Below are 13467 nucleotides of genomic sequence, written 5' to 3'. Positions count from 1 at the left end.
GTAGGAAGGAGAGTCAGGGGCGGCTGGGGTTAGGGCTGTAACTGTGCCTTTCATGCTATGACCCATCAAAATGTCAAAGAAAGGCCTGTAAGGTTTCTTGATAGCAACTTTATACAGTCTCTGCAAAAAGCTTTTCAGCTTCCTGGACATGACTGCCCCCGACTGGCCCATCCCACAATGATACACACTGTAGTTTTAGACTGTTACACATGTTAAATGAGAGATTGCCCTGTCAACAAGTTGAACACATGCACAGATAACCTCAGATGAACCTGAGTAAAGCTGCATGTGTGACTCCTTTCTTTTAGTATTCACGATTAGTTTGAAATGGAGATGAAAGGGAGAGAATACAACACTTCAAAGAACATGAGTGATAACAGAAATGAACCAGCTGTTATCAGATGTAGTCTGATAACAGTCCAGATGGAAATCCCCGCCAGAGCCACTTAGGTTCTTTGGAACATTATACTCAGGACAGCTTAAATGGCTCCTTCCTCAAACTGAAGCTGTACTAGAATCTGTAAAAGAGCTACATCAAGATCCATTGACTGGTTACCATATGGAGATAAAAGGAAATCCAGTTCTCTGCTTTGCTGCTGTTCTTTGTAACAAGAAATTATTATTCACAGGAGTATACTGTAGGCAACCTGCCACTAGTCTATAAGGGGAGTTTCATACAGCGTCTGGCTATGTGTGAAAAGCCATACAACAAATCACCCAGGAAAAAGAAAGAAAAGAAAAGAAACTGCTATTTTAAACCAGCATGTTGACTTTAATATATCATTGCATAATATATCATATCAAAGTCACAAAAACATTTTTTTGATCACCAGGAATGTTGAAACACAATTACATGCTGCCACGCTCATTGCTCATTGCTGAATATAATGCAACTAATGAAAGTCAAACCAATGGGATTGGCAAACGTGAAGACAGTAACCGGACAGAACCTATATTCACTCATACAGTAGTCCTACCTTGCTGCCATATATATATAAAAAATCAGTAAGCACACATAACAACAAGATAAACAATTATTTAGTGTAATACAATAAGAGTTAGAGAACATACATAGCATAGTTTAGCCTAAAATGCAAACAGCTGCAGATTCTTATTCTTTCTTTATTGGTATATTCAACATTAAACTCAGGTTATAGAAATATCTGCACAGCCATGCTTTCTAATAAGGACAAACAGAATGAAGAGCATTGCTTTTGGGATGGTGACATATAGGAACATATGGGAATAATCATGTGATGACTGATGGGCCACTTCTATCCGTCCTCTGATGGAGCTGTGATATTTTTAGAGCGATTGTCGCCAGGGGTGCCAGCATCACCTGTCCCGAACACAGATCAGTTGACACATCACACACTTTCATATGGACTAGATGTAAAGAAAATATCAAGTAGTTAATATCAATAATTACATCAAATTCAATCACCAAAAAGCCAAAACCAAAATCTCCATAGCACACACACAGTTTTTGCTACTTCTCCATATCAGTCCAGGATTTTTCATAATTAGATACTGTACCTGTGTGTCTTGAAAAATGTCCTCTCTCTCATAGCTGTCTAGGTAGATCCGCACTGTTGCCCCTTCACTCCTTGTCCCACTGAGTCTGTAGATGATCCGAGAGCCATCAGAGAAGATTATCCGGAGGCCCTGCAGTAATGACAGCACAATATAGACCAGGGGACCACATTTGTCTCAAACATGCATATTCAGGCAGGAAATTCACCACTTTCATCTAATGAACTTGTTTGTACTAATTAACTGTCCTGTACCTGATTCCTGGTGATGGTGCCGTCTACTGGGTCTGCGTACTCAAAGTTGTCTGCTTTGTCCACTTGATAGATTTTGTCTCCCACAGCAAATCTCTGCTTCACAAACGCCTTGTCTGCCATCATGATCTCCAAATCCTCCATCATCTCACAGGCTGCATCTATTTCGACATCTTCATAGTCAAATCTGGACCAAACAACACCGACAACATCTATTAACAACAGTGTGTAATTTATATTATGCGCGTACCAACACCCTCACCCTGTTGTTGAAGGTTATTCAGCTATCTATAGAGCTGAAATTCTTTCTGTGAGGGTGATCAAAATAACCCAAAGAACTGAACTAATTCATAACAGCAGTATAGGTTTGTTGCATCTGTATACCAGCTGATATATTGTATTTTTCCAGACAGGACACAAGCTTCAAACTGACATTGTAAGACACATAGGAATGTGCAACAGCAGGTATTTTCCAACAGATGGCAGCCATGTCCTGTATGTGTATTGTCATTTCTACTCATTCCTAATTCAGGACTCTTTCTCGTGTCTTGCTGCGGGATGGTATACATTCATTGTATTGTATTCAAAGCAAAAATGTATTTGGGTCAAATCTCACCGGGTAAAGTAGTTTCTTCCATATTTTAGCCAGTGTTCCCTAAGAACATCCTCCACACTTTGTCTTCTAGCAGCCAAGATGGACAGCCATGCCAGCACAGCCCAAAGCCCATCTTTCTCACGAATATGGTCTCCACCTGACATGAGGAAAGGGAATTTAACTTTACCATGAATTGTGATTTATTTCAGACAAGAAAATAATAGATAATAAACATTTGTACTTCAAATTAAGACTGATACCTGTTCCAAAGCTTTCCTCTCCACATAAAGACAGTAGGCCTGCATCCATGAGGTTCCCAAAGAACTTCGTCCCCGTGGGAGTTTCATATAGCTCTATTTTTGTTGCCTTGGCTACTCTGCAGGAAATACCACGAAGGGATATGCAAGTAACTCCACAGAGACAGCAATAATAGCATCATATGTTCTTGTACAGATATATCTTTGCATCAGCAATCATCCATGGGAGTAAGGCCAAAGCCGTACCTGTCTAAAGCTGTGCTGGTGGGCATACTGCGAGCAAACCCTCTCACCCCAGTTTGTTGAAAGTATGGGATGCAAAAGATGTTGGCAGCGATCACAGCCACAGAGTCAGATGGGGAAACGAAGAAGCCGTGTTTACCCAGGATCATGTTACGGTCCTAGAGAGCCAAACGGACAAACGGGTTAGAATTCAAGCAAGGACCTTCAGTTCTGGAGTATTCATTGTATTTATTTATTAAAAAACATGCAAATATAGGTTCTAAAATCAGATTATGGAACCTTTTAAAGCACACACACCCCATCACCGTCAAATGCTGCACCAAAATCATACTGTCCGTCTCTCATGCTGTCAACCAGATCTACAGCATGGATGAGGTTAGGATCTGGATGTTGACCCCCAAAGTCCTCTAGTGGGACGCAGTTGATGGCAGAATTGGCAGGGCAGCCCAGCTCCTCACAGAATATTCTCTTCACATAGGGGCCTACCACTGGGGAGGGGGACAGAGACAGTGAGGGTCGCATGCTTGTCACCTTTGTGTGATAGGAACTGCTAGTTAAAAGCATTGTGAAATACAGAGAATATAAATTTAGCCTGTGTTCCTCTGCTCAATCTTATGTTTCAGTCCATTCAAAATATTATGAAACCTGATTAACGCAGCTGTGTTTTGACCTCCTTGCTACAGGGGAGTGACCGAAATAGAGAGAAAGGTCACAGTAGCACAGGCTGTAGGGGCTTTGCTTTCAAAATATAAACCATATCAGTATGAATAGTTGTGAAGGGTTCCTGTCAGTGGGCCACATTGTGTGTGGATTCAGGGGATCGACCGGCGCTAGGTTTCAATGTTATCACTTGGGGACATGCTAAATGACTGCAGCAACCTTATCGTGCCGAGGTAAACAACCCAGTGGGAGGATCTTCACACTCAGAGGTCAAACGGATGCTTTTGTACTCAACAGCTTTACCTATGAGTTGGAGCTCATGCAAACAAATGACTAATGCAAGCAACAGCTACAAGAACACCAATAACTCATTCAAATGTATTTCCTAACAATTATTATGTATTACTTTGAGGAGGATGCTATGGAGGATGCTTTTAGATTAACGAATCAAAGCAAAACATCTGACATCTTTATTTACTAAATACAAGGGCACTCTCACCTCCATGCATGGCATCAAGTCTTATTCGGATGTGATTCTTGCCAGACAGAAACTCCTTTAAAGCAGCAAAGTCAAAGATATTCCTCAATAGGTTAGCATAGGATTCCACAGAGTCCACAATTTCCACTGGGAAAAACAAAAAAGGTATTGTCAGTCAACTCATAAAGGCCAACATTTGAGCTAAGATGCCCACTCAATGCTTGGAAAATACAATGGTTCTGGATAATAGCAAAATGTGCAGGCAATTTGCAGGCCTTGAACATAAGGTCATAACATAGTTTGCTTGATGTATTTGGATGTGCTTTAGTGATACACCAATGCTGCTCTTCACCTGTAAAGGGTTTGAACTTGTTTTCCAGATCAAACATCTGCCTCCCCACGGTTGTCAAGTCCACTCGGAGTCCAGGGCAGAGAGCAAACTTCTCAATGGTTCTGCTTATCTGAAAAATCTTGTTTGTGACAGCCTCCTTGGCAGGACCTGGACACAGTTTATACTGCTCATTATAGTCAGTATTGTTTAGTATATGTACTGCCAGTTATTATTATCTTTAATATGCTTTAACCTTAGCAAAGATTTCATGTCTAGACAAGTCTCTCAAACTTTATCTACTGTAGCAGTTTATCTGATTGGAAGCCTTGTGCAGCCTTGTTAAACGTCTGTCTGACTGGTTTCATAACACCATTTGGCTCTTGGCAGATGCCCCTGTATGCTTCCTCCTCTCGTGTTACCATACCTCCGTTTGCAGTATCAAACACTATGCCAAAGTCTCCATCTGGTCCACCAGGGTTGTGACTGGCTGTGAGGATGATGCCACCAATGGCTTTGTATTTCCGGATCACACAGGAGATGGCCGGTGTTGACATTATCCCATGGTGTCCAATGACCAGACGACCCACCTGAGTAAATGTCACACAGGTGAGCATGTGTGAGTGGGCACAAGTGTGTTTCTTAATAGATTCGAGAAGGGAGGGGCAGGAAATGCCATAAGTTTTTAGTGTCATGCTTCCCCCAAAGAGTAAGTGGGACTAGAGTTTCATTTAATGGACAGCAGTTAAAACACATCAAGTGCATGTTGTATCACGTGTAACTTGTTTTAAATCCCTCTAAGTGTAGCCTCCATCTGTGAAAGCAACAGCAGCTCAAAGATTATTTTTAAGCCCAGTGACCACAGGGAACACATTAGTGCCGCTGGCAGGGGGGGCGGGGGGGGTCAATAACAACAGGTTTCATACATGTCTATTTCAAGACAGCACAGTAGCCTGAAGATGGCACAACATTGGTTACATTATGACTCAAAGGCAGCATTCACCCAAAAGTCAGTCAAAATTGTAGAACCTTCAGCTTTGTGTTTTATTATGGATAAATGAATGGGTACATTTCATCTACACAAAGCAAAATAAAAAAAAGTAAAGCATTTGTTCTATGACATATTCTCAAAAACTTCCATTACTACCATTGATGTTACCAAAAGTCAAATGCTGGCACCTGAATTCTGCTGGGACACAAGGTTGGTTTAATAACAACACAAAGGGAAATACCTGCAAGAGGTGAGAGGGGCAGGTGACACTGACATACATCCATTAACCTGCGACATTCAGACACGCATGCATGCATGAGCACACCTGCACAGACACATAGACATCAGCATGCACAAACAAACACACAAGGTAAGTAAATCCAGACACGTGGGGACACTGACCCCGTTGGCAGCTGCCATCTGCACAATGACCTCAATAGCGGCTTGATTGAAGAAGCGTCCGTCTCCACCCACAACCATGGTTGACCCCTGGCGGTCACGGAGGTCAATGGAGGAGAAGATACTCTGGATGAAGTTGTGCAGATAGTTCCTCCTGGACTGGAACACGTAGACCTTTTTCCTCAGGCCACTGGTGCCTGGTCTCTGGTCAGGGTAAGGGGCTGTAGGGACAGTCACCACTTGCAGAGGACTGTTATCCATTCTATCCAAAGGAGGATTCAACCTAAAACAACAGTGCAGAGAGCTGGGGAACCTGTTGTTTGGAGGGAAATCCCCTGTCCGTTGAGGGGGAATAGTACATAGAGGCAGAAAGGGAGGGAAGTCTTGACTCCTCCCCTTATTTCACACGGGGTAAAGCCCAAAATAACCTTTCAAACTGTGCAATGCGTGTGCAGAGGAAGCTGGAGTAACAGAAGACGCTCCTTTACACATGTGCACAGGGATCACTGTCAAACTGCAGGGCATCACAGTGTGCCTGTAGTAAGTAGAAGTAGAATTGCACTGGGTGGTAAATATAGAATATTGAATCCATCCAAAATGTTGAATGTATATGTTTGCTTATATATGATTTGGCTAAAGAAACTGTGAAATCATCCATGTTATGCAATCAGGACAGTGGACAGATGTCATTATGAGACAGAACAGTGCTGCCCTCTAGAGTTTATTAAGGGGCTTCAGTTCCTATAACAATTGGGAGAGTTGAGCATTATTATTGAACAGTGGTTTCTATAATAACGTGACTACCCACCAGTGCCACATTCAGAAACGTACAATGATAACACACATTACATTATGTTCACACATGTATTCATTAACTAGGCCTTGGTATCAGTAGCTGGTGGTCGATGTTTGCTAGGAGGATGACTGAAATTACTCAATGCCAAAACTTCAGGATATCGACCTCCAACAGAGCGTGACAGAACAGCCGAGGACACCCTGGTATGTTTGTGTCATCATTACTGAGCTTGGGACGCCCACATCAAGTCATCATTAGGTTTTTTTATGCATTTAAGTTAAATAAAAAATATTTATTGTATACAAACTACAGTATGTACAGTACAGACGCATCAATGTGACTTGCTGTGAGAACTGCTCATGGATGGATGTGTGCTTTAAATTCTTAAAGTATAACTTTAAACCCTTTACTAGCATCTATTACCCATTGGGGCTGAATTGTTTATTTGGCTCTTTATTGTATATGACTGACTAAAATTGGACCCACTAGGTCTTGCCAAGAAAAATCTTTCTATCCATCTATGCCTTTTGAAATCACAGCAGCCCACAGGAAACACTTGCATGTTTGTTTCAAATCTTCTCAAGGAAGCTTGTTGGTGCACCTTTAATGTCAACAGACTGTGAAGAAGCAGGGGAGGAGGAAGAGGTGGTGGGCCTGGGGGCAGCTGCAGGGTAAACAGAGATCTGGGTAAACCTGAGGGAGTAGGAGGCTCGTCTGCCTGGCCTCCACTGGATCCCTCTCCTGCGCTCTGCACGCCCCTTTGGTCTCATGGGGAAGTATCTCCCATTTAAGTTGGTGTCTCCGCAGGCATTGAACCACCAGCCACCTGTAGGACGAGCATGTTAAGCAGGTCGTACTGGTTGAAAAGATAATCTAATATAACAGTTATTGTATTCAGTCTGTAAAGTGTACATTTGTGGAAGAGCATATCACATTACCTGTGTAGTTGTGGGCACAGTTGGAGTCCTGGTGGTTGTCATTGTCCCTGTCCTTGGTAGAGAACATCATGCCTGTGTTGTTGCTCATGGGGTCAGGCAGATCTCCTGACAGTTGTGTGAGGTGAATGATGTAGTTGTTCTCCGGGCCGTCGAGGTGAAAGCCGTATTTAATAAAGCGCCTGTCCTGTTTCCAATCCTCCAGCTGGATATGAAGAACAGAGCTGCCCTGAGCTGCTAGAGAGTGGATCTTCTTGAGTCCCAACCAAAACTCTCCTATGGCACAGTGATCATGGAGAGCTCAGAGTGGATATGCCAGGTGCACAACAGTTAAAAAAGATTGGAATTGTAATACAAATGTCAAGTTCAACCCCTCGTTCTTCCTTCACTTCACTTCTAGGCTTTGTTTCAGCAAACTCACTCATACAGGTACAACAGGTCAGGTCTTTGTAGTGAAACAACAACAGCTGCCCATGTTTACATCTCTTACCTTGAAAATCTCCAAATCCGCTTTCATATTTCTCCCAAGTTTGGTCAAAATTTATGTAACCATCCTTCCTACGCTGGATGACTGTGACACCATAATCTAAAAGGGAGGAAAGAGGACAAGAAAAAGTGACTGACTGACTGATTTTTGACAGATTTGGTGATCATCTGATCCCTCTCTAAAGATCGAGCGGTAAAGAGCTTTCTGAGTTACCTTTGTCCATATCACAAAAGACCAGGAAGGGCTCTGATCTTTTGGGTCTGATGGCATAAACACCACTGATTCTCTGCCCTGTGTTGAAGAGTTCACTGCAGTCTGATGGGAGATCTGACCAAAGATTGATTACATAATGTTAAGTGGAAGCTGTAGGTACAATACACAAGGATGACGTAATTTTACCTGGAACTTATGTAATGAACAGTGAGACAAGGTTAAATTCTATAGTTTTCTGACACATCTTACCCTGAATTGTTGAGGTGAGATAAGGGGTCAGGGTTGGTGCTTCAGTGTTAAAGACTTCAGGGATCCTCTCAATGGTCTCTTGAGAAAATGTGTTGGCAGAAAGCTAGGAAAAAAATAGTTTTTGAAATATTTTAGTGAGGAGACAATCCTTAGACTGACTCTTGAAAACCAGTGAAACAAATGGCAATTCCACACGTATCCACATATAATTATATGAATATTTACTGTGGGTTATTATTCTGCAAAAGGAGATATTTTCCAAAAGTTTTGCAATCCTGTTGCATCATTGAGGATCAGACAGAAATATGGACAGCAACTCCACTGGTGAAGTCTGCTTCTTTCAAACATTTAGATTTCAATTTTACTCTTAATCTACAATCATTCAGCAACATGATTCCTATAATGTTTCTTTTGACAAGCTAAAGCTTAAATTCCTTTATGTTGACAGGTCATAACTTCAAATGTGGCACACAAAAAAAATCTGGAAAATTACTTATGCACAGTAAGACACTAAAAGACCATTTGAGTGCCTTTTCACTAATGCCTCTTTAATGACTACCTTCTCCTCCAGAGTTTTGATCTTCATCCTCTGGTGGTTGAGCTGGTCACTCTGCTCGCTCACAGCCCTCAGCAGCTCTGTGATGCTCTGCTCCTGGGTGTGGATCACCTCCTGATTAGAGGCAAATATGGGCTGTGAGTGACTGGTCATTTAATTACTATTATTATTATTATTATTAGTCTTTGAGGGTGGTTACTGTAGCAGCTATAAATTGATGGATACTTCTTCCTAAATAAATAAACAGCATCTAAAATATATTTTTTACAAGTTTGCCTCAACTCATTTGAAGAAGGTACAGCATGACATTTATGATAGCTATAGATCATTTATGATTACAATTCTTACTGTATGGAAATGTAGAGCTCAACAAAAAACCAGAAAGATTTTGTCACCTCAGTACAAAAATTAATACATAATGCAGGTTTCCGTGGTAACACCAGGGAACTTACCTTGAGTCCACTGATCTGTGCCATCTGTTGGCTCGTCACCAGGTCCTGGGACAGACTGCTCAGTTTCTCCTCCAGCCCTTCCACTTTGTTCTGCAGTTGACTCCTCTCTTCCATGATTGTGTCCATCTTGGTGTTGATCTTCACAGACAGGCTCCTAATCTCTTCGTTGTTGTTCTGCAGCACCACTGTGGTCTTCTTTAGTTCCTCCTCCTCCTCCTTGATTTCACTTGCCAGAACAGACAGCTGGTAGAAAGAGTGGTCAAAGATGTTGAGCTTCTGAAAAATGTCATTTATCTGTGCTTTTGTCTTGTGCACAAACTCCCGGAGGCTCTGACCGAGCTGAAGGAGGCCGTTTGCAAGAAGACGCACATCGTCCAGAGCAGCAAAGGTGGATCGGCTTTCAACTGGAGGCTCAGGGTCAACAACAGAGGGTTTGACAGGGACCCAAACAGCAATCAGGACAAACAATAAGAGAATTACTTTTTTCATGTTGTTGTCTCAGTGCTGCTTCACCAGCTGGCAGTGTGGCAGTCCTCTCCTCTGTCTGTGGCTGGATGAAGGACCAGAGGAAGATCTGAAAGTCTGGGCCTTTATACACTGTCTGACATCAATGATTAACCTCTTTGTTTGATCATTTTCTACGAGGATGTAGTTTCCTCTTGTTGAATGGGCTCAGACATGAATGAGAATGAGCTGATATTGAGCTCCATATGTTGATGGGTTTTAGATGACAGCCGGAATGTTAAATCAATACTTATGCTAATTAGATAAAGCATTAAAATTACAAGTACATTAAAAGTACAGAAATTGAACATTTATTTTTATTTCATTTTCTTTAAGTTTGTAAGTGTTTTATTTTACATAATGGTGGAGATTTATGCATCTGTTCCGGTTTCTAAAGGTACAATTTGTGATCTAAATGAAGTCACTCATTGTAATCAAACTGACTTACAGGTCTAACACAGTGACCAACAACAGACAACTGAATCCAAGCATCTATCTTTAATCATTTCGACTTAAACTCACATTAATATGGCCAAAAAATTCAAAATGGGACTTCAAATGAGGGTCAAAGGAAGAGGGGCAGTCTGACAAATTATCTTCAAATGACCTGCAGTTACCTTTGACAAGGTCATGGCAGGACACGTGTTATTGTTGTGTTGCCTGGCTTCTGGTTTATTTAACCTAGTTTGCCCATCGGATCACCATGGACATATGACTCGCTGCCTCATCCATTTATAGTTTTTTGTTTTATTTATTTTGATCCAGTCGAAGATAAATGATTACTGCTGCAGCTTTAGTGCAGGGAAGCACCATCTCATTGCCTGCAGGAAAAACATTAGACTTTCCCCTACAACGTCACTTTTGCCAGCTTTACCCTCTCCACTGCCACATACACACACACACACACACACACACACACACACACACACACACACACACACACACACACACAAGGCCAAAAATAAGAAGCTCATTTATGGTGGAAACTCCTTTGCTATTTCAAACAGGATTATGTGAGCCATAAAGACGTTTCTGCATAGGGTGATGACCGAGCTGCTCCTCTGTTAAACGTTAACCATCTACATGAGAGCATGAGCCATGCAATGTGTACACAGCAAACAGACAACAGGCCTCCAGCCCTGATCTTCTGCCTGAGGCCCTGCACCCTGCAAGCCAAAACCTGGAGTCCAGTTGCCAACATTTACAAAGGCCAGACCAAAGGCGATGATACTACGACAGGGTTGTGTGTTTTGGAGCTCTTCTGTCTGTCGTAAAATCAATTAATGTATATATAAACATAAAGTGTTGATTTATAGACTGAACAAGATTTGCTGTTATTTTCTTCAGTAGGTTTTCCTCAAGTTCAACATGCATCCACGACACACACATCCTGTTTGCTTGTTAGTTCAATCCTCCAAAGCTAAACTGATCTTTTAAGCACCTGGAATGTTTTTTTGACTCACTCGTTTAACCAATTCCAACACATACAAACTCCTTACTCAAACCTTATGCCTCCTGTTTTGAACACTGGTATGACTTATCAAGGATCAATATTTTCCAGTGTATTAAATTTGATTGATTTGCTGTCAGTTCATGGAAGCGGCCCAATGTTTCATTCCATACTGAGCTAAAGCGTTATGTTTTAAAGATGTTTTGATAATAAAATATGATTTATTTAGGATTCACATTGGAAGTACATCCGACATGCTCTCCAGCTACATTCCAAACTAGGAGACATTAATAGTCCTAAGTGAGTTGTATAATTTCCTCTAACGGACATTAAACAAATACCATCACATTGGTAGGTTAAGTTCACAAATTTCTGTAATGGAAAGATACAAATATTTTATAAAAATGTATGTTGTTTTGGTGGTTTGATGGACAAAACCAAATCAACATTTACATTACAAAACTGTCAAAGTAATGCATAGTCAGTGCTTTCACACTGTAACTTATTTATGTCTGCAGCTCAAGCATATTAAAAAAGTTCGCTTTTTTCTAAAATTTCTATAATTCCTGAAGAAGTGCATTTACCACGGGTCTGTGGCCGAGTGGTCAAAAGGGTCCTGACTCATAGGTTAGTGTTTCATCACTGCCTGCAGACTGTAAAGCAGCCAATGAAGCCACAGTATAACCTGCAGCCCCACTGACCACAAGTTACATAATGGACGTCAAGCGGGGGAATGTCTGCTGTTAACATTGCTGACTGGCTTATAACGCTCCGATCAGCATAAAGATTATTTGAACACATTGGAATCTTCCTCAATTTAACCCAATAAGAGGTGATCTGCTTTGATTGGCAACACTCGCTCATCTTCAGCTCGAGTCTCCACAAGTAATGCCAAGTGCCTCATGCTTTTCACTTTGTGGGCTAAAATTGTCAGTTTATTCAGCTTAATAATAAACATCTCATTTCCTACTTGTGTTATAAGTAGATTATGTACTAATGTATATGAACCTTTTCCTTTAAAATGTGATTATGCAACTGTAAAACTTCTTGTGAAACTGCTTTTGAGTAAACCACTTTTTTTTCCCCTTTTGGCCAGGGCTTCTGCAGTATGTGGTCAGTCCGTCAGCAGTCATTTGGTCCAATAAGGACAATTTCTTCTCTCCCTCTCCCCTGAGTCAAACCACAATCCCTCTCGGAGTCGGTTGTCTGCTTGGGTAATGGAAAAGCCGCATTTCTTACTAATGCCTTTTCCATACTCTGTTTTGAGCGTGGTGGGGCACAAGGCGGTACTCCAGTGTCTCTCCCACCAAAACGTGTCATAGAGCTTTCATTAAAGGGGCAGATAATGCAGTTTTTCATCATTATAGTGTGATAGGGTGCAGAGTATGTGTTCAATATTGTCCAAGTTGCAAAATGTGAGACTCACCCCTGCAGGAAACAAACCCAAGATTCATATTGTGTCTCTGTAGCATGTTTACATCAACATTTAACACGACACACACAAAATGGCCCAGTTTTCACTCAGGGTGCACAATGATGCTGCAGCAAAGAGAGGCAAACAGATATGATTAATGCTTTTTATTTTACACATTGAAGCACAAACAGACTCATAAATCTAAATAAGGCAAATTGACTTGCAAGTTGTATTCATTTAGATTCTCCAATGAGGGCTGCTCAAACAAACCAACATCAATGACTTAAAGATTAGAAAGAGAAGAAATGTATACATTTCCACCCCAAATTTGGCGGTAGAAGGACGAGTAAATTTGGAGAGTTAATCACCCGGTGCCTTCAGGAAACATATCGGGATCGCTTATGCTGGAGAATGCTGGGTAATGGGGTGAGAGAGGATCCACGAAAGAATGACAAGCATGGACCCTGAGAATTAACCCCCATGGATGGAACGAAGCCCTCTGCCCTCCCCCTATTTACATGATTATAAAGGACAGAGACCACACACTGGTTAGGATTCCCATGTGTGGTCTATGAGGCTCCGTGTGTTTGCTGGTGTTATATGAGAAGATAATGGAGAGATTATATGTATGCAAGTTGACTCTGTTTGTGTCTCATGCTCCATCCATATTTTTACT

The 13467-nt window shown here is 41.5% G+C and overlaps 2 protein-coding genes across 2 annotated transcripts; both read right to left on the bottom strand.

Moving 5' to 3' along the window:
* Positions 1-834: 834 nt before the first annotated feature.
* On the bottom strand, positions 835-6319 carry LOC143010088 (phosphoglucomutase-1-like). Its single transcript, XM_076162268.1, has 11 exons — positions 5739-6319; positions 4773-4935; positions 4370-4516; positions 4039-4164; positions 3177-3367; positions 2883-3037; positions 2640-2755; positions 2401-2536; positions 1788-1971; positions 1537-1665; positions 835-1339 (listed from the first exon to the last, which is right to left on the bottom strand). The coding sequence occupies exons 1-11, from the start codon at positions 5994-5996 to the stop codon at positions 1250-1252; spliced, it is 1695 nt and encodes a 564-aa protein (XP_076018383.1). The 5' UTR covers positions 5997-6319; the 3' UTR covers positions 835-1249.
* A 751-nt stretch (positions 6320-7070) lies between these two features.
* On the bottom strand, positions 7071-10002 carry LOC143010087 (angiopoietin-related protein 3-like). Its single transcript, XM_076162267.1, has 7 exons — positions 9424-10002; positions 8975-9085; positions 8416-8518; positions 8167-8280; positions 7957-8052; positions 7470-7742; positions 7071-7357 (listed from the first exon to the last, which is right to left on the bottom strand). The coding sequence occupies exons 1-7, from the start codon at positions 9910-9912 to the stop codon at positions 7101-7103; spliced, it is 1443 nt and encodes a 480-aa protein (XP_076018382.1). The 5' UTR covers positions 9913-10002; the 3' UTR covers positions 7071-7100.
* Between the last annotated feature and the right edge of the window lie 3465 nt (positions 10003-13467).

This window comes from Genypterus blacodes, unplaced genomic scaffold, assembly GCF_046128005.1.
Source record: "Genypterus blacodes isolate CSIRO-AG114 ecotype Tasmania unplaced genomic scaffold, CSIRO-AGI_Gbla_v1 ptg000120l_1, whole genome shotgun sequence".
NCBI lineage: Eukaryota > Metazoa > Chordata > Actinopteri > Ophidiiformes > Ophidiidae > Genypterus > Genypterus blacodes.
Note: the sequence above shows the minus strand (reverse complement) of the source record. Positions and strands in the feature narration are given on the sequence as shown.